The following is a 15,411-nucleotide window of genomic DNA, read 5'->3' as shown; positions in this document are numbered from 1 at the left end:
GTGTGTACATGTGCACACACACACTGTATGTGGACATGTATATATATGTGTGTGTGTGTATATATATAGTATATATATAAATTACAATAACATAAAGGTGGCATTTTAAATTAGTGGAAATTACCCTGATTTGATCACTACACATTCTATACATGTAAAGAAATATCACTCTGTATCCCAAGAATATGTACAATTATGGTTTGTCAAATGAAAAAGTTCATACATTGAAAAATTTTAGATAAATATCAAACTTTCTCTGAAACTGTAACTGTAAAATGTAAAAAACAGTAATTGCTATATTGCTTATTTCTGAGTAGAAGAATATGAGACATTTCCGTAATCATTATGTGTAATTACAATTACATATATATATGTTTATATATTACATACATATATATAATTGTAATTACACATAATGATTAGGGAAATGTCTCATATTCTATATATATAGACAGAAAGAGAGAAAATATATGAGGGAGAGAAGGAATCTTTCCATCTCCTTTGAGTTCCACGGTGTTGAGAGTCAGGACAACTGCAATTGCTTCATCATGCCTGCTTGCAGTTATAGGGCTTTTGAACCATTTGTTCCCTCCTTAGATAGCCTCATTTTTTTTCAGATTCTTGCTTAGAAGTCACTCCTCCGTGGACCTCCTCTGACATATTAAACATTGCAGTCCATTATAAGCTGCAAGAGGACAGGGATTTTTGCCTGTTTTATTCCCTACTGTATCACCAGGGGCTACAGCAATATCTGACAAACAGTGGGCATGTAATGAATATTTGTTAAGTGAAGTAATAAATTCAATCAAATCACATCACCTGTTTAAAGCACTTCACTGGCTTCACATTGCACTTAGAATAAAGAGAAATTCTTTTTATACAATATAAGTTCCTGCAGAATGCAGACACTTTCTACTTCTCCAGCCTCTTTTCAACTCCTCTCCTACTAGCTTCCATATTTAAGCCACATTAGACCTTTCTTCAGCTTTTTATATAGACTTTGTTGCATCACACCTCAGAGATTCTGTACATGTTCTTCCTCCTGCCTAGAAAGGATCGTCCCTCCACTTTCGCCAACTAATCCCTGCTCAACTTTTCATCTCAGCAGGAGGCCCATTCTCTTTGGCAATCCTCTGGCCTCCAGCCCATTTATTATATGCTCACATGTCAACATGTACTTCGTACAGCGTGTAACACAATTGCACTTTTATATTTTAACAAATTATATTTCCCATATTGAACTGTAAGTCTCCTGAAAGGAGGAATTTTGTTCTTGCTCATCATCAACTTTTTCAACATCCAGTGCACCATTTAGAACTTAGATGTAGTCAATACAGGTTTGTGGAATGAAAGAGGAAAAGAAAGAATTAATATTCCTTTAAATTAGGATGGCAAAGATCGTATATAGAAAATTGGCTAAGTTGTGGTCCATTCATGTTTGCTCCCAATTAAGGAGCACGGCTATGAAAAGGAAGGCTTCAAATTAATAACCAATAGATTTTTTTAAAAAGAAAACTGGCCAGGTACTGTGGCTTATGTCTGTAATATCAGCATGTTGGGAGGCCAAGGCAGGATTACTTGAGCCCAGAAATTCCAGACCAGCCTGAGAATTTGGCAAAACTCTGTCTCTACAAAAAATACAAAAATTAGCCAAGTTTGGTGACATGTGCCTGTAGTACCAGCTACTTGGGAGGCTGAGGTGGAAGAATAGCTTGAGTCTGGGAGGTCAAGGCTGCAATGAGCTGTGATCGCACCACTGCACTCAAGCCTGGGTGGTAGAGTAAGACCCTGTCTCAAAAAAAAAAAAAAAAAATCACTAAGCAAAATAAGACATGTGAAGGATCATGTCAAAGGTAAGAAAAATTAGGGGAACATTAAAAGCTTTCTTCCCAAGCCACTAAATCAAGTTGACTAACAAAATTACCACTTGATTTAGCATTAGAAAATTACGTTACATATCAAACATAAACCCATTAATCAAATACTAAAGAAATTTCTGAGTTAAATGGTATAATGTTAGCTTATGCCAGAGCTGACCTTGAAAGATTGTTCAAATATGGCTCAGTGTGATTGAAAGTTCTGTGTGAATATGTTTTTGGAAAGATCCAACAGCAACACCTTAGTGTATGTTTTTGAAATAAAATGTATCTGAGTAGCAGCAAAGTTATTCTCAAATTTCCATTTTATAGCTGGAGATGTTATACCGTGACATATATGATAGGACCCAATATGGATTAATCCCTTTTAGAAGTCAATCAGGAAGAGGGGAGCAGTTAAAACAGTTGCTTGGTTTACAAACATTAGAACAATTTTCTTATTCACACCATCTGATTATTGTATTATATTTTTTCCCCAACGTTTAGACTACACAATGAGTTAAGAATGACAAAAATAAGCTCACCAATATACTATGTACATATTTACCAAAATCTGTGCATGCCTACACATATAAACACAGCTGATAATTTATTAGTTAGACTCATTTGTAATTTTTGTCACTATAGACCAGTTTTTTATTTAAATTGAAGATTAGTATACATTTTAAACGATTAGTCAAAATAAGAAATCTAAAATGTGCTCTAAATACCTCTTAGGTCAGAAAAAAAAAAGTCAAAAGCTAGAGTATAGAGAAATTAAGAAACGCCCTAAATTTCTAATCTGACAAAAATTCATACAAGATTTAAATATTTTAATGGAAAATAGAACAGAACTAATCATTGAAGAAATTATAGAAAGGAAACAAAATAAACAGATTATATGGAGGATTTTTAGAAGATAAGTAAATAAATTAATATACTAGGAAAAAACAAGGGAAATATAATTGATAAATAAATACAGGTAAGAGCTCTTTTGAAATAATGATAAAATAGAAAATCTCTGTCAAAACAACAGATGCATAAATATATAAATAAATGATAAAAAAGATGTTGCATACATATGACTTTTTCAGAATCAAAAAATTTAAATTTCTGTAATAAAATTTAAATGTTTATAAATTTAAAAAACTAGAAGAAAGAATGTTGACTGTTCACAATACAAATAAATGACAAATATTTGAGGTGATGGATATGCTAATTATCCTTATTTGATCATTGGGCATTGTATACATGTATCAAAATATCACTCTGTATCCCATGAATATGTACAATTATTTGTCTCAAAAACAAACAAAAAAAGATAATGGGAGGATGTTGAAAACTCAGAGAGAAGAGCAACTCTCACAGATAGGGATCCAGATAACATTAGCAGCTGATTTCTTGGCAGAAACCTTGAAGGCCAGTAGGCAGTGGATTATATATTTAAAATAATGAAGAAACCTGTCAATTGAGAAATCTGTAGCTGGAAAACTTATCCTTCAAAAATGAAGGAGAAATTAAGACATTTCCGGATTTTTTTTTAAAACTGAAAAAAATCCATTTATCCCTGAATTTGCCATTCAAGAAGTGTTAAGTCCCTCAGGTTGAAATAAATGAACTCTAGACAATAACTATATAAGTAAATAAGCAAGCTGTATGAATATACAAAGCTCTCTGGTAAAGGTAAATACATAAACAAACATAAAAAACAGTCCTATTGTAATTTTGGTTTGTAACTCTGCTTTTTATTTTCTACATAATTTAAAAGGCAAATGCATAAAATGTAATTATAAATCTGTTAGCTGGTATACAATGAATAAAGATATAATTTGTTACATCAATAACATAAAAAGAGTAGAGCTATATATAGCAGTAGAATTTTGGTATGTGATTGAACTTAAGTTGAAATAAATTCAAATTAAAATGTTATAACTCTAGGATGTTATATGTAATTCTCATAGTAACCAAAAATGAAATATACACAGAATATAAACAAAAGGAAATGAGACTAGAAACAAAATGTGTCACTACAAAAAAATCAACTAAAGATAAAAAAGAAATAATTGAGAAAATGATTGGCAAAAATCAGTAACTCTGACGTATTAAAACTTTCCATGCTACATAAATCTGAAAACTCTATTTCACATAAAACTGGAGCTGAAAGAGACAAATATTTACCTATAAAGTTAAAAGTTATATAGGGAACAAACACTAATTTTTTTTAGAAAAAATTATAAAAAGAGTAAAAATATGCCTTATACTACCATAATTTCATGTTTTACAGCTCTGGGAAAATAGAAAATAAAATGTTCTGTTAGCATGAATCCCTCTGTGCCCCCAAAAAACCCTATGGATTGCATCATTATTACCTAAAAAGTCTATTCTCAAATGCCGCAGAGTGATATTTTTTACAAGGTAGATATTAATTTTAGATATGGAATAATATTGGTGATTTCAATTTTATAACACTGGGTTAAGATGAAAGAATGAGAAGATAAAGGTCCCTCAGCAATATAACTCACAGACATGTTCAGAAGCAGTAAGAAGTTACATTAATTATCTTTTGAAAGTCAATAATCTACATCTTTAATGTAGGCATATAGCATAGCTAATGTACTATCGCTGGGTCCATTTATTCAATGAATAATTGCTGCTATGTGTCAGACATTTTTCTAGGCCTAGGAATGGATACATAAGTGAACAAAGCAAAGATTCTGGTTCTTGTAGAGTTTCCATTAAAAGACCATTTAGTAAAACTCTTCTTCCCCCAAATTATAAAATCTGTAAGATGATTTAACAACATGTGTAAAAGTCATTGTGGGCCAGGCACAGTGGCTCATACCAGGTGTGGTGACTCATAGCACTCTGTCACCCAGGCTGGAGTGCAATGGCACAATCTCTGCTCACTGCAACCTCTGCCTCCTGGGTACAAGCGATTCTCCTGCCTCAGCTTTCTGAGTAGCAAGGACTACAGGTGCACACCATCACGCCTGGCTAATTTTTGTACTATTAGTACAGACGGAGTTTCACCATGTTGGCCAGGCTGGTCTCGAACTCCTGACCTCAAATGATCCACCCACCTCGGCCTCCCAAAGTGCTGGAATTACAGATGTGAGCCACAATGCCCGGCCTTATTTTCTACAACTTTGGTAACTTTAGCATATACCCCAAATCTGTAAGACATAATATTATAATTCAAATGCAACTCATGGCTTCTCATTGTACTCTTTCTCTAGCTTTTGAATTATTTATTCTAATACCAGTTTTAATTCTGACACAAAAGCATGGGAGTTCTAATCAATATCCAACCTTTTATCATAAAAACTATGAAGAAATTATGAGTAGAATTTAAAAAGGAAAATAGGCCTACTAATTAGATTTGTCTTTGTAGCATTTAACTCTATAATAAATAATATTTTATGCCTATGAGTCCCTAACAAAGCCTCCAGCTTCTATTTAGATATAAAATGTAAAAGTCACTACTGGATCCACAAGCAAGACTATGGTAAAGAAATTTCTCCACCTAACCAGCTTCTTTTACATGATGTTACATGTTTCTTTTGTTTTTTCATTTTGGCAAATATTGATTGTCATCTTCGTGTTTGTCTGTGTCCTAAGTGCTGGGATACAGAATCTGAAAAGATGGACACAGGACCTGCCTTCAAGTTCACCCCCCCCCCTTTTTTTTTTTGAGATGGAGTTTTGCTCTTGTCACCCAGGCTGGAGTGTAATGGTGAGATCTCTGCTCACTGCAACCTCCACCTCCAGGGTTCAAGTGATTCTCCTGCCTCAGCCTCCCAAGTAGCTGGGATTACAGGTCCCAGCCACCACGCCTAGCTAATTTTTGTATTTTTAGTAGAGACAGCGTTTCATCATGTTGGTCAGGCTGGTCTCGAACTCCTAACCTCAGGTAGTCGACCCACCTCGGCCTCCCACAGTGCTGAGATTACAGGCATGAGCCACCACGCCCTGCTAGGAGTTCACACTTTAGTTGGGGAAAATATACAATAAGCAAGCCAGTTTTTAAAATGAGAACTGCAATTAGAGTTAAATGCTACAAAGACAATCTCACAGGAAGATGGGATGTAGAATGATAAGGCTCTCAGAATAGTAAGAGAAACTATTGCTTCTTACGATGTTTGTCTTTCTTTATATCAGTGCTCAGCTGAGTCTGCAGTGCTTCAGAGGCAGCTTTCATTTTATAAAAATCTATGATTTCTCCTTCCAGTTGCTTTTTCTCTTCCTCGAGCTTCCTTATCTCCTCCTGTTGAATCATTTTAAGATGCTCGAACTTGTCCTGCAGCTGTGAAACCAATGTGCAGTTGTGACACCAAAGCAGTGTGGCTGAACACCTAAAAGAATATGCTTTTTTCTGATTATCAAACAAACCCAAATCATCACAGTAGAGCACGATCTTAATAACAATCTCAAAAACTCAGGGGTAAACACTCAGATATGGAATTTTTCTTTTCTTTCTTTTTTCCTTTTATAAGATGGAGTCTCACTCTGTTGCCCAGGCTGGAGTGCACTGGTGCGATCTCAGCTCACTGCAACCTCCATCTCCCAGTTCAAGTGATTCTCCTGCCTCAGCCTCTTGAGTAGCTGGGACTATAGGCATGCACCACCACTACAGGCGTGCGCCACCACACCTGGCTAATTTTTGTATTTTTAGTAGAGATGGGGTTTTGCCATGTTGGCCAGGCTGGTCTCGAACTCCTGACCTCAGGTGATCCTCCCACTTTGGCCTCCCAAAGACTTTTTTTTTTTTAAATATAGAGACAAATTCTCAGTATGTTGCCCAGGCTGGTCTCAAACTCCTGAGCTCAAGTGATCCTCCCACCTCAGCTTCCCAAAGTGCTGGGACTGACTGGATGCAGTGGCTCATGCTTGTAAACTCAGCACTTTGGGAGGCCAAGGTGGGAGGATCGCTTGAGCCCAGGAGTTCAAGACCAGACTAGGTGATATAACACAATAGTAAACTTCAACAGGAGAGAGAATCTGTAAACTTGAATATAGATCTTCTGAAATTATCCAGTCAGAGGACAAAGAAAAAAAGAATAAAAAAGAGAAAAGAAGGCTGGGCATGGTGGCTCAAGCCTGTAATCCCAACACTTTGGGAGGCCAAGGCAGGCAGATTAAGAGGTCAGGAGTTCAAGACCAGCCTGGCCAACATGACAAAACCCCATCTCTACTAAAAATACAAAAATTAGCCGGGTGTGGTGGCACACACCTGTAGTCCCAGCTACTTGGGAGGCTGAGGCAGGAGAATCGCTTGAACCCAGGAGGCGGAGGTTGGAGTGCAATGTGAGCCGAGACCACACATTGCACCCCAGCCTGGGTGACAGAGCATGACTCTGTCTCAAAAAAAAAAAGAAAAGAAAAGAAAAAAAAGAGAGACAGAGAAAAGAAAGCCAACAAGACACCATTAGGCAAACCATTGTCAGGTTATGGGAGTTTGAGAAGGAAAGTAGAGAAAGGAGAAGAAAGCTTATTTAAAGAATGGCTGAAAACTGCCTAAATCATGGGAAAGATTTAGACATCTAAATCCATGAAGCTTAAAGATTCCTAAAGAGGTTCAAACCAAATAGATACTCACCAAGTCACAATATAATCAAATAGTCAAAAGTTAAAGAAACTTTGCAGGTCAGGACAGAATCGAATAATACATTCAAAGTGCTGAAAGAAAAAAACTGCCAGCAACTAATACTATGTCTGACAAAGCTGTCCTTCAGAAAGAAAAAAGAAATAACGTGTTTCCTCGACAAACAAAGCTGAGGGCATTCAGGACCACTAGGTCTACCTTAAAAAAATGCTTAACGGAGTTTTTCAAGTAAAAATGAATGAAGTTGGGAGCAGTGGCTCATGCCTGTAATCCCATTTTGGGAGGCTGAGGTGGGTGGATCACCTGAGGTCGGGAGGTCAAGACCAGCCTGGCCAACATGGCAAAACCCCACCTCCAGTAAAAATACAAAAAATTAGCCAGGTATGAAGGCCACTGAGATCGTGCCACTGCACTCCAGCCTGGGTGACAAGAGTCAGACTACATTTCAAAAACAAAAAAACAAAAAAAAAAACAAAACTTGAGGCCTGGCCTTCTGCTCCTCTCCAACCCCCCCTTCTCTGGGCCCAAGCCACCTTGGCTGAGGAGGGGGCGAGGTGTGAGCCCCTGCCAGGAACCCCCTGCCCGGACCAAGTACTCGGCCCCCAGGCCTGCGTTCAGTGAGGCCTCCCGTGGCGTCAGCATGTTCATGTGGAGGAATGTGGAAGGTCACTCTGTGGCCGTGTTCCCCTGGTACTGCATCCCCTTCCTGACCCCTCCCTGCAGCCACACGAGGCCCAGCAACCTGCCAGTCACTCAGTGGCCTCCAACCAGAGAAAACAACCTGCCAAGTTGGCAGCTGTTGCTCATGAGCGTCCACCAGGTGGGACAGGGAGTGTTGACCCTGGGCGGCCCCCTGGAGCCACCTGCCCTGAAAGCCCAGGGCCCGCAACCCCACACACTTTGGGGGTGGTGGAACCTGGTAAAAGCTCACCTCCCACCATGGAGGAGGAGCCCTGGGCCCCTCAGGGGAGTCCCTGCTGGACAGTGAGACAGAGAATGACCATGATGATGCTTTCCTCTCCATCATGTCTCCTGACACCCAGTTGCCTCTACCACTCAGATGATGTCAGGCCCAGTCCCTCAGTGCCCTGCACAAGGAACAGGACTCATCTTCTGAGAAGGATGGACGCAGCCCCAACAAATGGGACAAGGACCACATCCGGTGGCCCATGAGTGGCGGTCATCATCTTCAGCAAGCGGCACCAGGCCCTGGCAGGGCGCACCAGGGTCACTCCAACCAGGATATCCGGACCGTCAGCCAGATGCTAAGCGAGCGGTGGTATGCCCTGGGGCCCAATGAGATGCAGAAATACCATGACCTGGCCTTCCAGGTGAAGGTGGCCCACTTGCAACAAGGACCGAAAGAAGTCCAGCTCAGAGGCCAAGCCCACAAGCCAGGGGCTAGCAGGAGTGTAACAAGGGCTCGTGGGAGTGGAGCATATCAGAGACGGGCACTGCCACTGCCCCTGGGGTGTCCTCTGAACTGTCAGTTGCAGCCCAAACACTCCAGAGCTCGGATACCAAGGAGCAGCTTCTGTGGGGCAGAACGGCTGCACACAGTCAGGGAACCTGGCTCAGCCTGGCCCAAGCCTTCTCCCACAGGGGGGTACACAGCCTGGACGGCAGGGAAATAGACCGTCAGGCACTACAGGAACTGACACAGGTGGTGTCTGGCACTGCATCATACTCTGGCCCAAAGCCTTCTACTCAGTATGGAGCTCCAGGCCACTTTGCAGCCCCTGGTGAGGGAGGTGACCAGTGGGCAGCCCTGCTGCTGCCCACCTGAGCTGCTCATTCCCAGCATATGGCCATAGCGAGTGACGAGGAGCACACGGTCATCCATGAGGAGGAGGGGGTGATGATGTCATTGCTGATGATGCCTTTAGCACCACTGACACTGATCTCAAGTTCAAGGAGTGGGTGACCGACTGAGAGTGGGGACAACTCTGGGGAGGAGCCAGAGGGCAACAAGGACTTTGGTGGGAAGGTATTTGCACCTGTCATTCCTTCCTCCTTTACTCCTGCCGCCGCTTGCTGGATCCTGAGCCCCCAGGGTCCCCCGATCCACCTGCAGCTTTTGGCAAAGTCTATGGTCCCACCCTGTCCTCCTCCTACACATACTCGGATGCTTCCTCCTCAACCTTGGCACCCACCTCCTTCTTACTGGGCCCAGGAGCCTTCAAAGCCCAGGAGTATGGTCAAGGCAGCAGAGCGGGCCCCCTACGGACCCTACCCTGGGGATGGGGACCCAGGGACGCCTTCCAAGGCGACCTGTTTGCTCCCAATGGATCCTGCCACCTTCTGGTGCAAGACACCTGAAAGTGTGGGCGACCTGGAGCTACCAGGCTCCTCAGTCATCAGGGTCCCTCCCAACACTAAGGCTTTCCTAGGCAGGAGCTGGGCTGAGCCACTCGGGGGGCAGAGCCTGAAAAGAAACTGACTGGGCTTTCGGGGTCGGGGCAGAGGGAACACCACAGACATGGATCCCACACTGGAGGACCCCACCACGCCCAAATGCAAGATGAGAAGATGCTCCAGCTGCAGCCCAAAGCCCAACACCCCCAAGTGTGCCATGTGTGATGGGGACAGCTTCCCCTTTGCCTGTATAGGTGGAGAAGCCGAGGACAGGCTCAGGGAACTGGAGACCGAGAAGGCGCTGTCCTCTTCACTGCACGCGCCCTGGACCAGTGCCAGCCCTGATCATGCAGCTCTTCCAGGCCCACTGCTTCTTCCCGTCCACTAGGCCACAGCCGCCCTCCAGGCCCACTATGCACACATCTTCCCCTCCAAGGTTTGTTCTGCCCCTGCCCTGACTCCCAGCCCTGTGGGGGTCCTGACCGCACCTCACCTGGCTCAGACTCTTGACGCTGCCCTGGCTGCCCCACCACTGCCTCTGCCCGAGAGTCACGTTAGGCTGAGAGTAGGGGCAGGGGCAGCAGTGGTGCCAGTTGGGGGGCGGTCCACTGGGAGGAGCCTCAGCCTCGCGGGCTGCTCCGTGGGACTGATGACTGCATGATCTTCTGGGCACCTCACGGATCTTCAACTGCAGGTGAAACGGATGCTGGTGGTGGGTGCAGGGCCGCTGGGAGCTGCTGCATGGGTCCCAGAGGCTGGACTGGGGCAGGTGCCAACTGAAGCTGCTGGGGCAGCATGGGCAGGAGGTTCTGCACACAAACCTTGGAGAAGAAGATGTGTGCATAGAGGGTCCACTGCTGCTGCCCCTGCCCTGACTCCCAGCCCTGCCTGACCCCACCTCACCCTGCTCAGGCTCTGGTGCAACCCTGGCTGCCCTGCCACTGCCTCTGCCCCAGAGTTGGGGCCTTGACAGCCTGGCTGGAAGGGGACACCCCAGCCCTGCCTCAACATCTGGGGGTCTCCGTAACTACCACAGGCAGGTGGGCGACCCCGAAGAAGATCCCAGGACTCACAGTACCCCCTGAGAACATGGACAGTATGTGGGGGTAGCAATGGAGGGCAGGATGGTTATCTTCTCCCAGGTAAAGCCATTTAATCCTTTCAGTTTGGGACGGAATAAGGCCTGCCTCTTTTTTTTTTTTTTTTTTTGAGACGGAGTCTTGCTCTGTCGCCCAGGCTGGAGTGCAGTGGTGCGATCTTGGCTCACTGCAACCTCTTCCTGCCGGGTTCACGCCATTCTCCTGCCTCAGCCTTCCGGGTAGCTAGGATTACAGGTGCACGCTACCACGTCCGGCTAATTTTTGTATTTTTAGTACAGACGGGGCTTCATCATCTTGGCCAGGCTGATTTCGATCTCCTGACATCGTGATCCGCCTGCCTCCACCTCCCAAAGTGCTGGGATTACAGGCGTGAGCCACCACACCTGGCCAAGGCCTGCTCCTCTTATCTATACCCCCTATCCCTGCAGCTGTGCCGGGGGAAAGCTGGGCAGTTTCCCTCCTCCGAGCCCCTGTACATACCATGAATTGTGGGACCTTCAGAGCTTTTCACTTTTCGGAAAATAGCTCCTGTTGGGGCTACAAGATGGAGTGTGAAGAGGGCCTTGGGCCACAGGGAGGTGCCTGTGGACTAGGGGGAGTTCATGCACCCCTTCTTTCCCCAGAGGGGCTGGACTCAGGTGAGTATGGGGTTGGGGGCTCCTGCACTTCGACACAGGCAGCGGGAGAGTTTTCTCCCCATTCCCTCTGCACTCCCAACTTGAGCTATACTTTTTAAGAAAGTGATTCACCCTGCCTTTGCCCCCTTCCCCAGAACAGAACACGTTGATCATGGGCGATATTTTTCATTGTGCCAAAAAGTTGCCATGACCGTCATTAAACCTGTTTAACACCAAATAATAAGGAAAATAAAATAAAAAATTCGGGCTTGGTGCAGAAACTCACTCCAAATAAATTACCTACCAAAATATTTACATAATGGTGGAAATATTCCAAAATTCAATATTTTGGGATTTATACACAAAAGATAAACAAATTAGAGGCCAAGAGGCTGCCGGAAGGGAAAAACGGGGCCTGGGAAGGCCGTTGTGAGGAATGAGCTGGGCCTAAAGAGGCCACTGGCAGGCGGGAGCTGGGCCTGCCGAAGAGGCCGAGAGGCAGGAGCTTTGGACTCAGGAGGCCGCAGTGAGGCGAGAGCTAGCTGGGCATGGAGAGTCCGCTGTGAGTCCGGGCCCGTGCAGGCCTTTGAGAGGCAGGAGGCCGGGCCTGCAAAGGCCGACTGGAGGTCAAGTTCTGGGCCTGAAGAGGCGCCAAAAGTCAAAAGCGGGGCCTGGGAAGGCCGCCGAGAGCCATGAGCTGGGCTGGGCCGAAAGACGCCACTGGGAGGCAGGAGGAGCTGGGCCCGGGGAGGCCGACTTGCTGCTCTTCCAGGCCCAATTCCAGGCCGACTTGAGGACGACTTGGGCCTGCAGAGGCCGCCGGGAGGCCCAAGCTGGGCCTAGAGGAGCCCACCGACCGGAGGCCGTTTGGGGCCTGCAGATGCCATCGGAGCCTGGAGAGGCCACCGTGAGGCCTGAGCTGGGCCTGGGGAGCTTGGCTTCGGGAAGTGGTGGGCCTACCAGGGCCGCTGGGAGCTGGGCAGGAGCTGAGTCCAAAGACGTTGTTGGGAGGCCAGAGTCCGGCCTGGAGACGCAGCTGGGAGGAAGAGCTGGGCCCGGAGAGGACGCCGGGAGGCTGCAAGTGGGTCTGGAGAGGCCGATTTGAGGAGGCCCGGCCTCCGCCTCCCACATGGCGGCCTCTGCAGGCACAGCTTGTTTCTCCTGGCTGCATCTCCCGCCTCCCAGCAAACAAGCTTTTTTGGCTCAGCTCCCGCCTGCGTTTGTAGACCCCGAGGTTTCTGCAACCAAGCTCTTCAGAGCCACATCCCGCCTCCCAGTACCTGAACAGTCCCAGCTCCGGCTGGAGGCGAGCGTCTGCAGGCCCCGCTGTTGCCTCCCAGGGGTGTCTCCAGGCCCAGCTCTCGCCCCACGGCGACCCCCCAGGCCCAAGTCCCTGCCTGCCTCCCAGCAGCCCGCGTGCGACCCTGCTCCTCCCTCACGGTGGCCTGTTGAGGCAGGGGCTCACGCTGACCTCTCTCAGCGTGGGGGGGGCCGGTGTGAAGCAAGGGCTCACGCTGACCTCTCTCAGCCTGGGAGGGGCCGGTGTGAGGCAAGGGGCTCACGCTGACCTCTCTCAGCGTGGGAGGGGCCGGTGTGAGGCAAGGGCTCACATTGACCTCTCTCAGCCTGGGAGGGGCCGGTGTGAGGCAAGGGGCTCACGCTGACCTCTCTCAGCGTGGGAGGGGCCGGTGTGAGGCAAGGGCTCACGCTGACCTCTCTCAGCCTGGGAGGGGCCGGTGTGAGGCAAGGGCTCACGCTGACCTCTCTCAGCCTGGGAGGGGCCGGTGTGAGGCAAGGGCTCACGCTGACCTCTCTCAGCCTGGGAGGGGCCGGTGTGAAGCAAGGGGCTCACGTTGACCTCTCTCAGCCTGGGAGGGGCCGGTGTGAGGCAAGGGCTCACGCTGACCTCTCTCAGCCTGGGAGGGGCCGGTGTGAGGCAAGGGCTCACGCTGACCTCTCTCAGCCTGGGAGGGGCCGGTGTGAGGCAAGGGCTCACGCTGACCTCTCTCAGCCTGGGAGGGGCTGGTGTGAGGCAAGGGGCTCAGGCTGACCTCTCTCAGCCTGGGAGGGGCCGGTGTGAGGCTAGGGGCTCAGGCTGACCTCTCTCAGCGTGGGAGGGGCCGGTGTGAGGCAAGGGCTCATGCTGACCTCTCTCAGCCTGGGAGGGGCCGGTGTGAGGCAAGGGCTCACGTTGACCTCTCTCAGCGTGGGAGGGGCCGGTGTGAGGCAAGGGGCTCAGGCTGACCGCTCTCAGCCTGGGAGGGGCCGGCGTGAGGCAAGGGCTCACGTTGACCTCTCTCAGCCTGGGAGGGGCCGGTGTGAGGCAAGGGGCTCAGGCTGACCTCTCTCAGCCTGGGAGGGGCCGGCGTGAGGCAAGGGCTCACGTTGACCTCTCTCAGCGAGGGAGGGGCCGGTGTGAAGCAAGGGCTCACGCTGACCTCTCTCAGCGTGGGAGGGGCCGGTGTGAGGCTAGGGGCTCACGCTGACCTCTCTCAGCGTGGGAGGGGCCGATGTGAGGCAAGGGCTCACGTTGACCTCTCTCAGCGTGGGAGGGGCCGGTGTGAGGCAAGGGGCTCACGTTGACCTCTCTCAGCGTGGGAGGGGCCGGTGTGAGGCAAGGGGCTCACGTTGACCTCTCTCAGCGTGGGAGGGGCCGGTGTGAGACAAGGGGCTCACGTTGACCTCTCTCAGCGTGGGAGGGGCCGGTGTGAGGCTAGGGGCTCAGGCTGACCTCTCTCAGCGTGGGAGGGGCCGGTGTGAGTCAAGGGCTCACGCCGACCTCTCTCAGCGTGGGAGGCGCCGGTGTGAGGCAAGGGGCTCACGCTGACCTCTCTCAGCGCGGGAGGGGCCGGTGTGAGGCAAGGGCTCACACTGACCTCTCTCAGCGTGGGAGGGGCCGGTGTGAGGCAAGGGCTCACACTGACCTCTCTCAGCGTGGGAGGGGCCGGTGTGAGGCAAGGGCTCACGCCGACCTCTCTCAGCGTGGGAGGAGCCAGTGTGTGGCAGGGGCTCATGCCTCTGGACAGGGTACCAGAGGCATGGGCATCAACAGGCCACCGTGAGGGAGGAGCTGGGCTGCACACGGGCTGCTGGGAGGCAGGCAGGGACTTGGCCCCAGGAGGCCACCGTGGGGGCAAGAGCTAGGCCTGGAGAGGCCCCTGGGAGGCAAGGGCGGGGCCTGCAGAGGCCGTTCTCCAACCATTGCTGGGCCGTACAGGCCACCGGGCGGCAGGAATTAGGCCCGAAAAACTTGGCTGGAGAAAGTTCAGGGCCTACAAAGGCGGTTGGGAGCTGGGCAGGAGTTGAGCCAAAAGAGCTTGCTTACTTGCTGGGAGGCATGGCCGGGAGATGCCCACTTCAGGACAACTTGGGCCTGCAGAGGTCGCCGGGAGGCCCAAGCTTGGCGTGGAGGAGCCCACCGACCGGAGACCATTTGGGGCCTGCAGGTGCCATTGGAGGGCAGGAGCTCATCCTGGAGAGGCCACCGTGAGGCCTGACCTGGGCCTGGGGAGCTTGGCTTGAGGAAGCTGTGGGCCGACCAAGGCCGCCAGGAGATGGGTAGGCACTGAGTCCAAAGAGGTTGTTGACAGGCAGGAGTCGGGCCTGGAGACGCAGCCAGGAAGAGGAGCTTGGCCCGGAGAGGATGCCCGGAGGGTGCAAGTGGTTCTGGAGAGGCCGACTTGAGGAGGTTCTGAGCTTGGAGAGGCTGCTGGAAGGGAAAAACTGGGCCTGGAAAGGCTGTTGTGAGGAATGAACCCCGTGGGCCTGAAGAGGCCACTGGCAGGCGGGAGCTGGGCCTGCCGAAGCGGCCGAGAGGCAGGAGCTTTGGACTCGGGAGGCTGCAGTGAGGCGAGAGCTAGCTGGGTGTGGAGAGTCCGCTG

General features: G+C 48.9%; 1 protein-coding gene and 1 pseudogene across 1 annotated transcript; one reads left to right on the top strand and one right to left on the bottom strand.

The window, feature by feature from the left end:
- The first annotated feature begins 7,942 nt into the window (after window positions 1-7,942).
- On the top strand, window positions 7,943-9,898 carry LOC134758479 (protein capicua homolog; annotated as a pseudogene).
- Window positions 9,899-11,803: 1,905 nt separating this feature from the next.
- LOC115934622 (putative uncharacterized protein FLJ44672) lies at window positions 11,804-12,974 on the bottom strand. The gene has a single exon (XM_063707072.1). It carries the CDS (start codon window positions 12,659-12,661, stop codon window positions 12,158-12,160), a length of 504 nt encoding a protein of 167 aa, XP_063563142.1. The 5' UTR covers window positions 12,662-12,974; the 3' UTR covers window positions 11,804-12,157.
- Window positions 12,975-15,411: the final 2,437 nt, after the last annotated feature.

The sequence above is a fragment of the Gorilla gorilla genome, chromosome 4, assembly GCF_029281585.2.
Source record: "Gorilla gorilla gorilla isolate KB3781 chromosome 4, NHGRI_mGorGor1-v2.1_pri, whole genome shotgun sequence".
NCBI classification, from domain to species: domain Eukaryota; kingdom Metazoa; phylum Chordata; class Mammalia; order Primates; family Hominidae; genus Gorilla; species Gorilla gorilla.
Note: the sequence above shows the minus strand (reverse complement) of the source record. Positions and strands in the feature narration are given on the sequence as shown.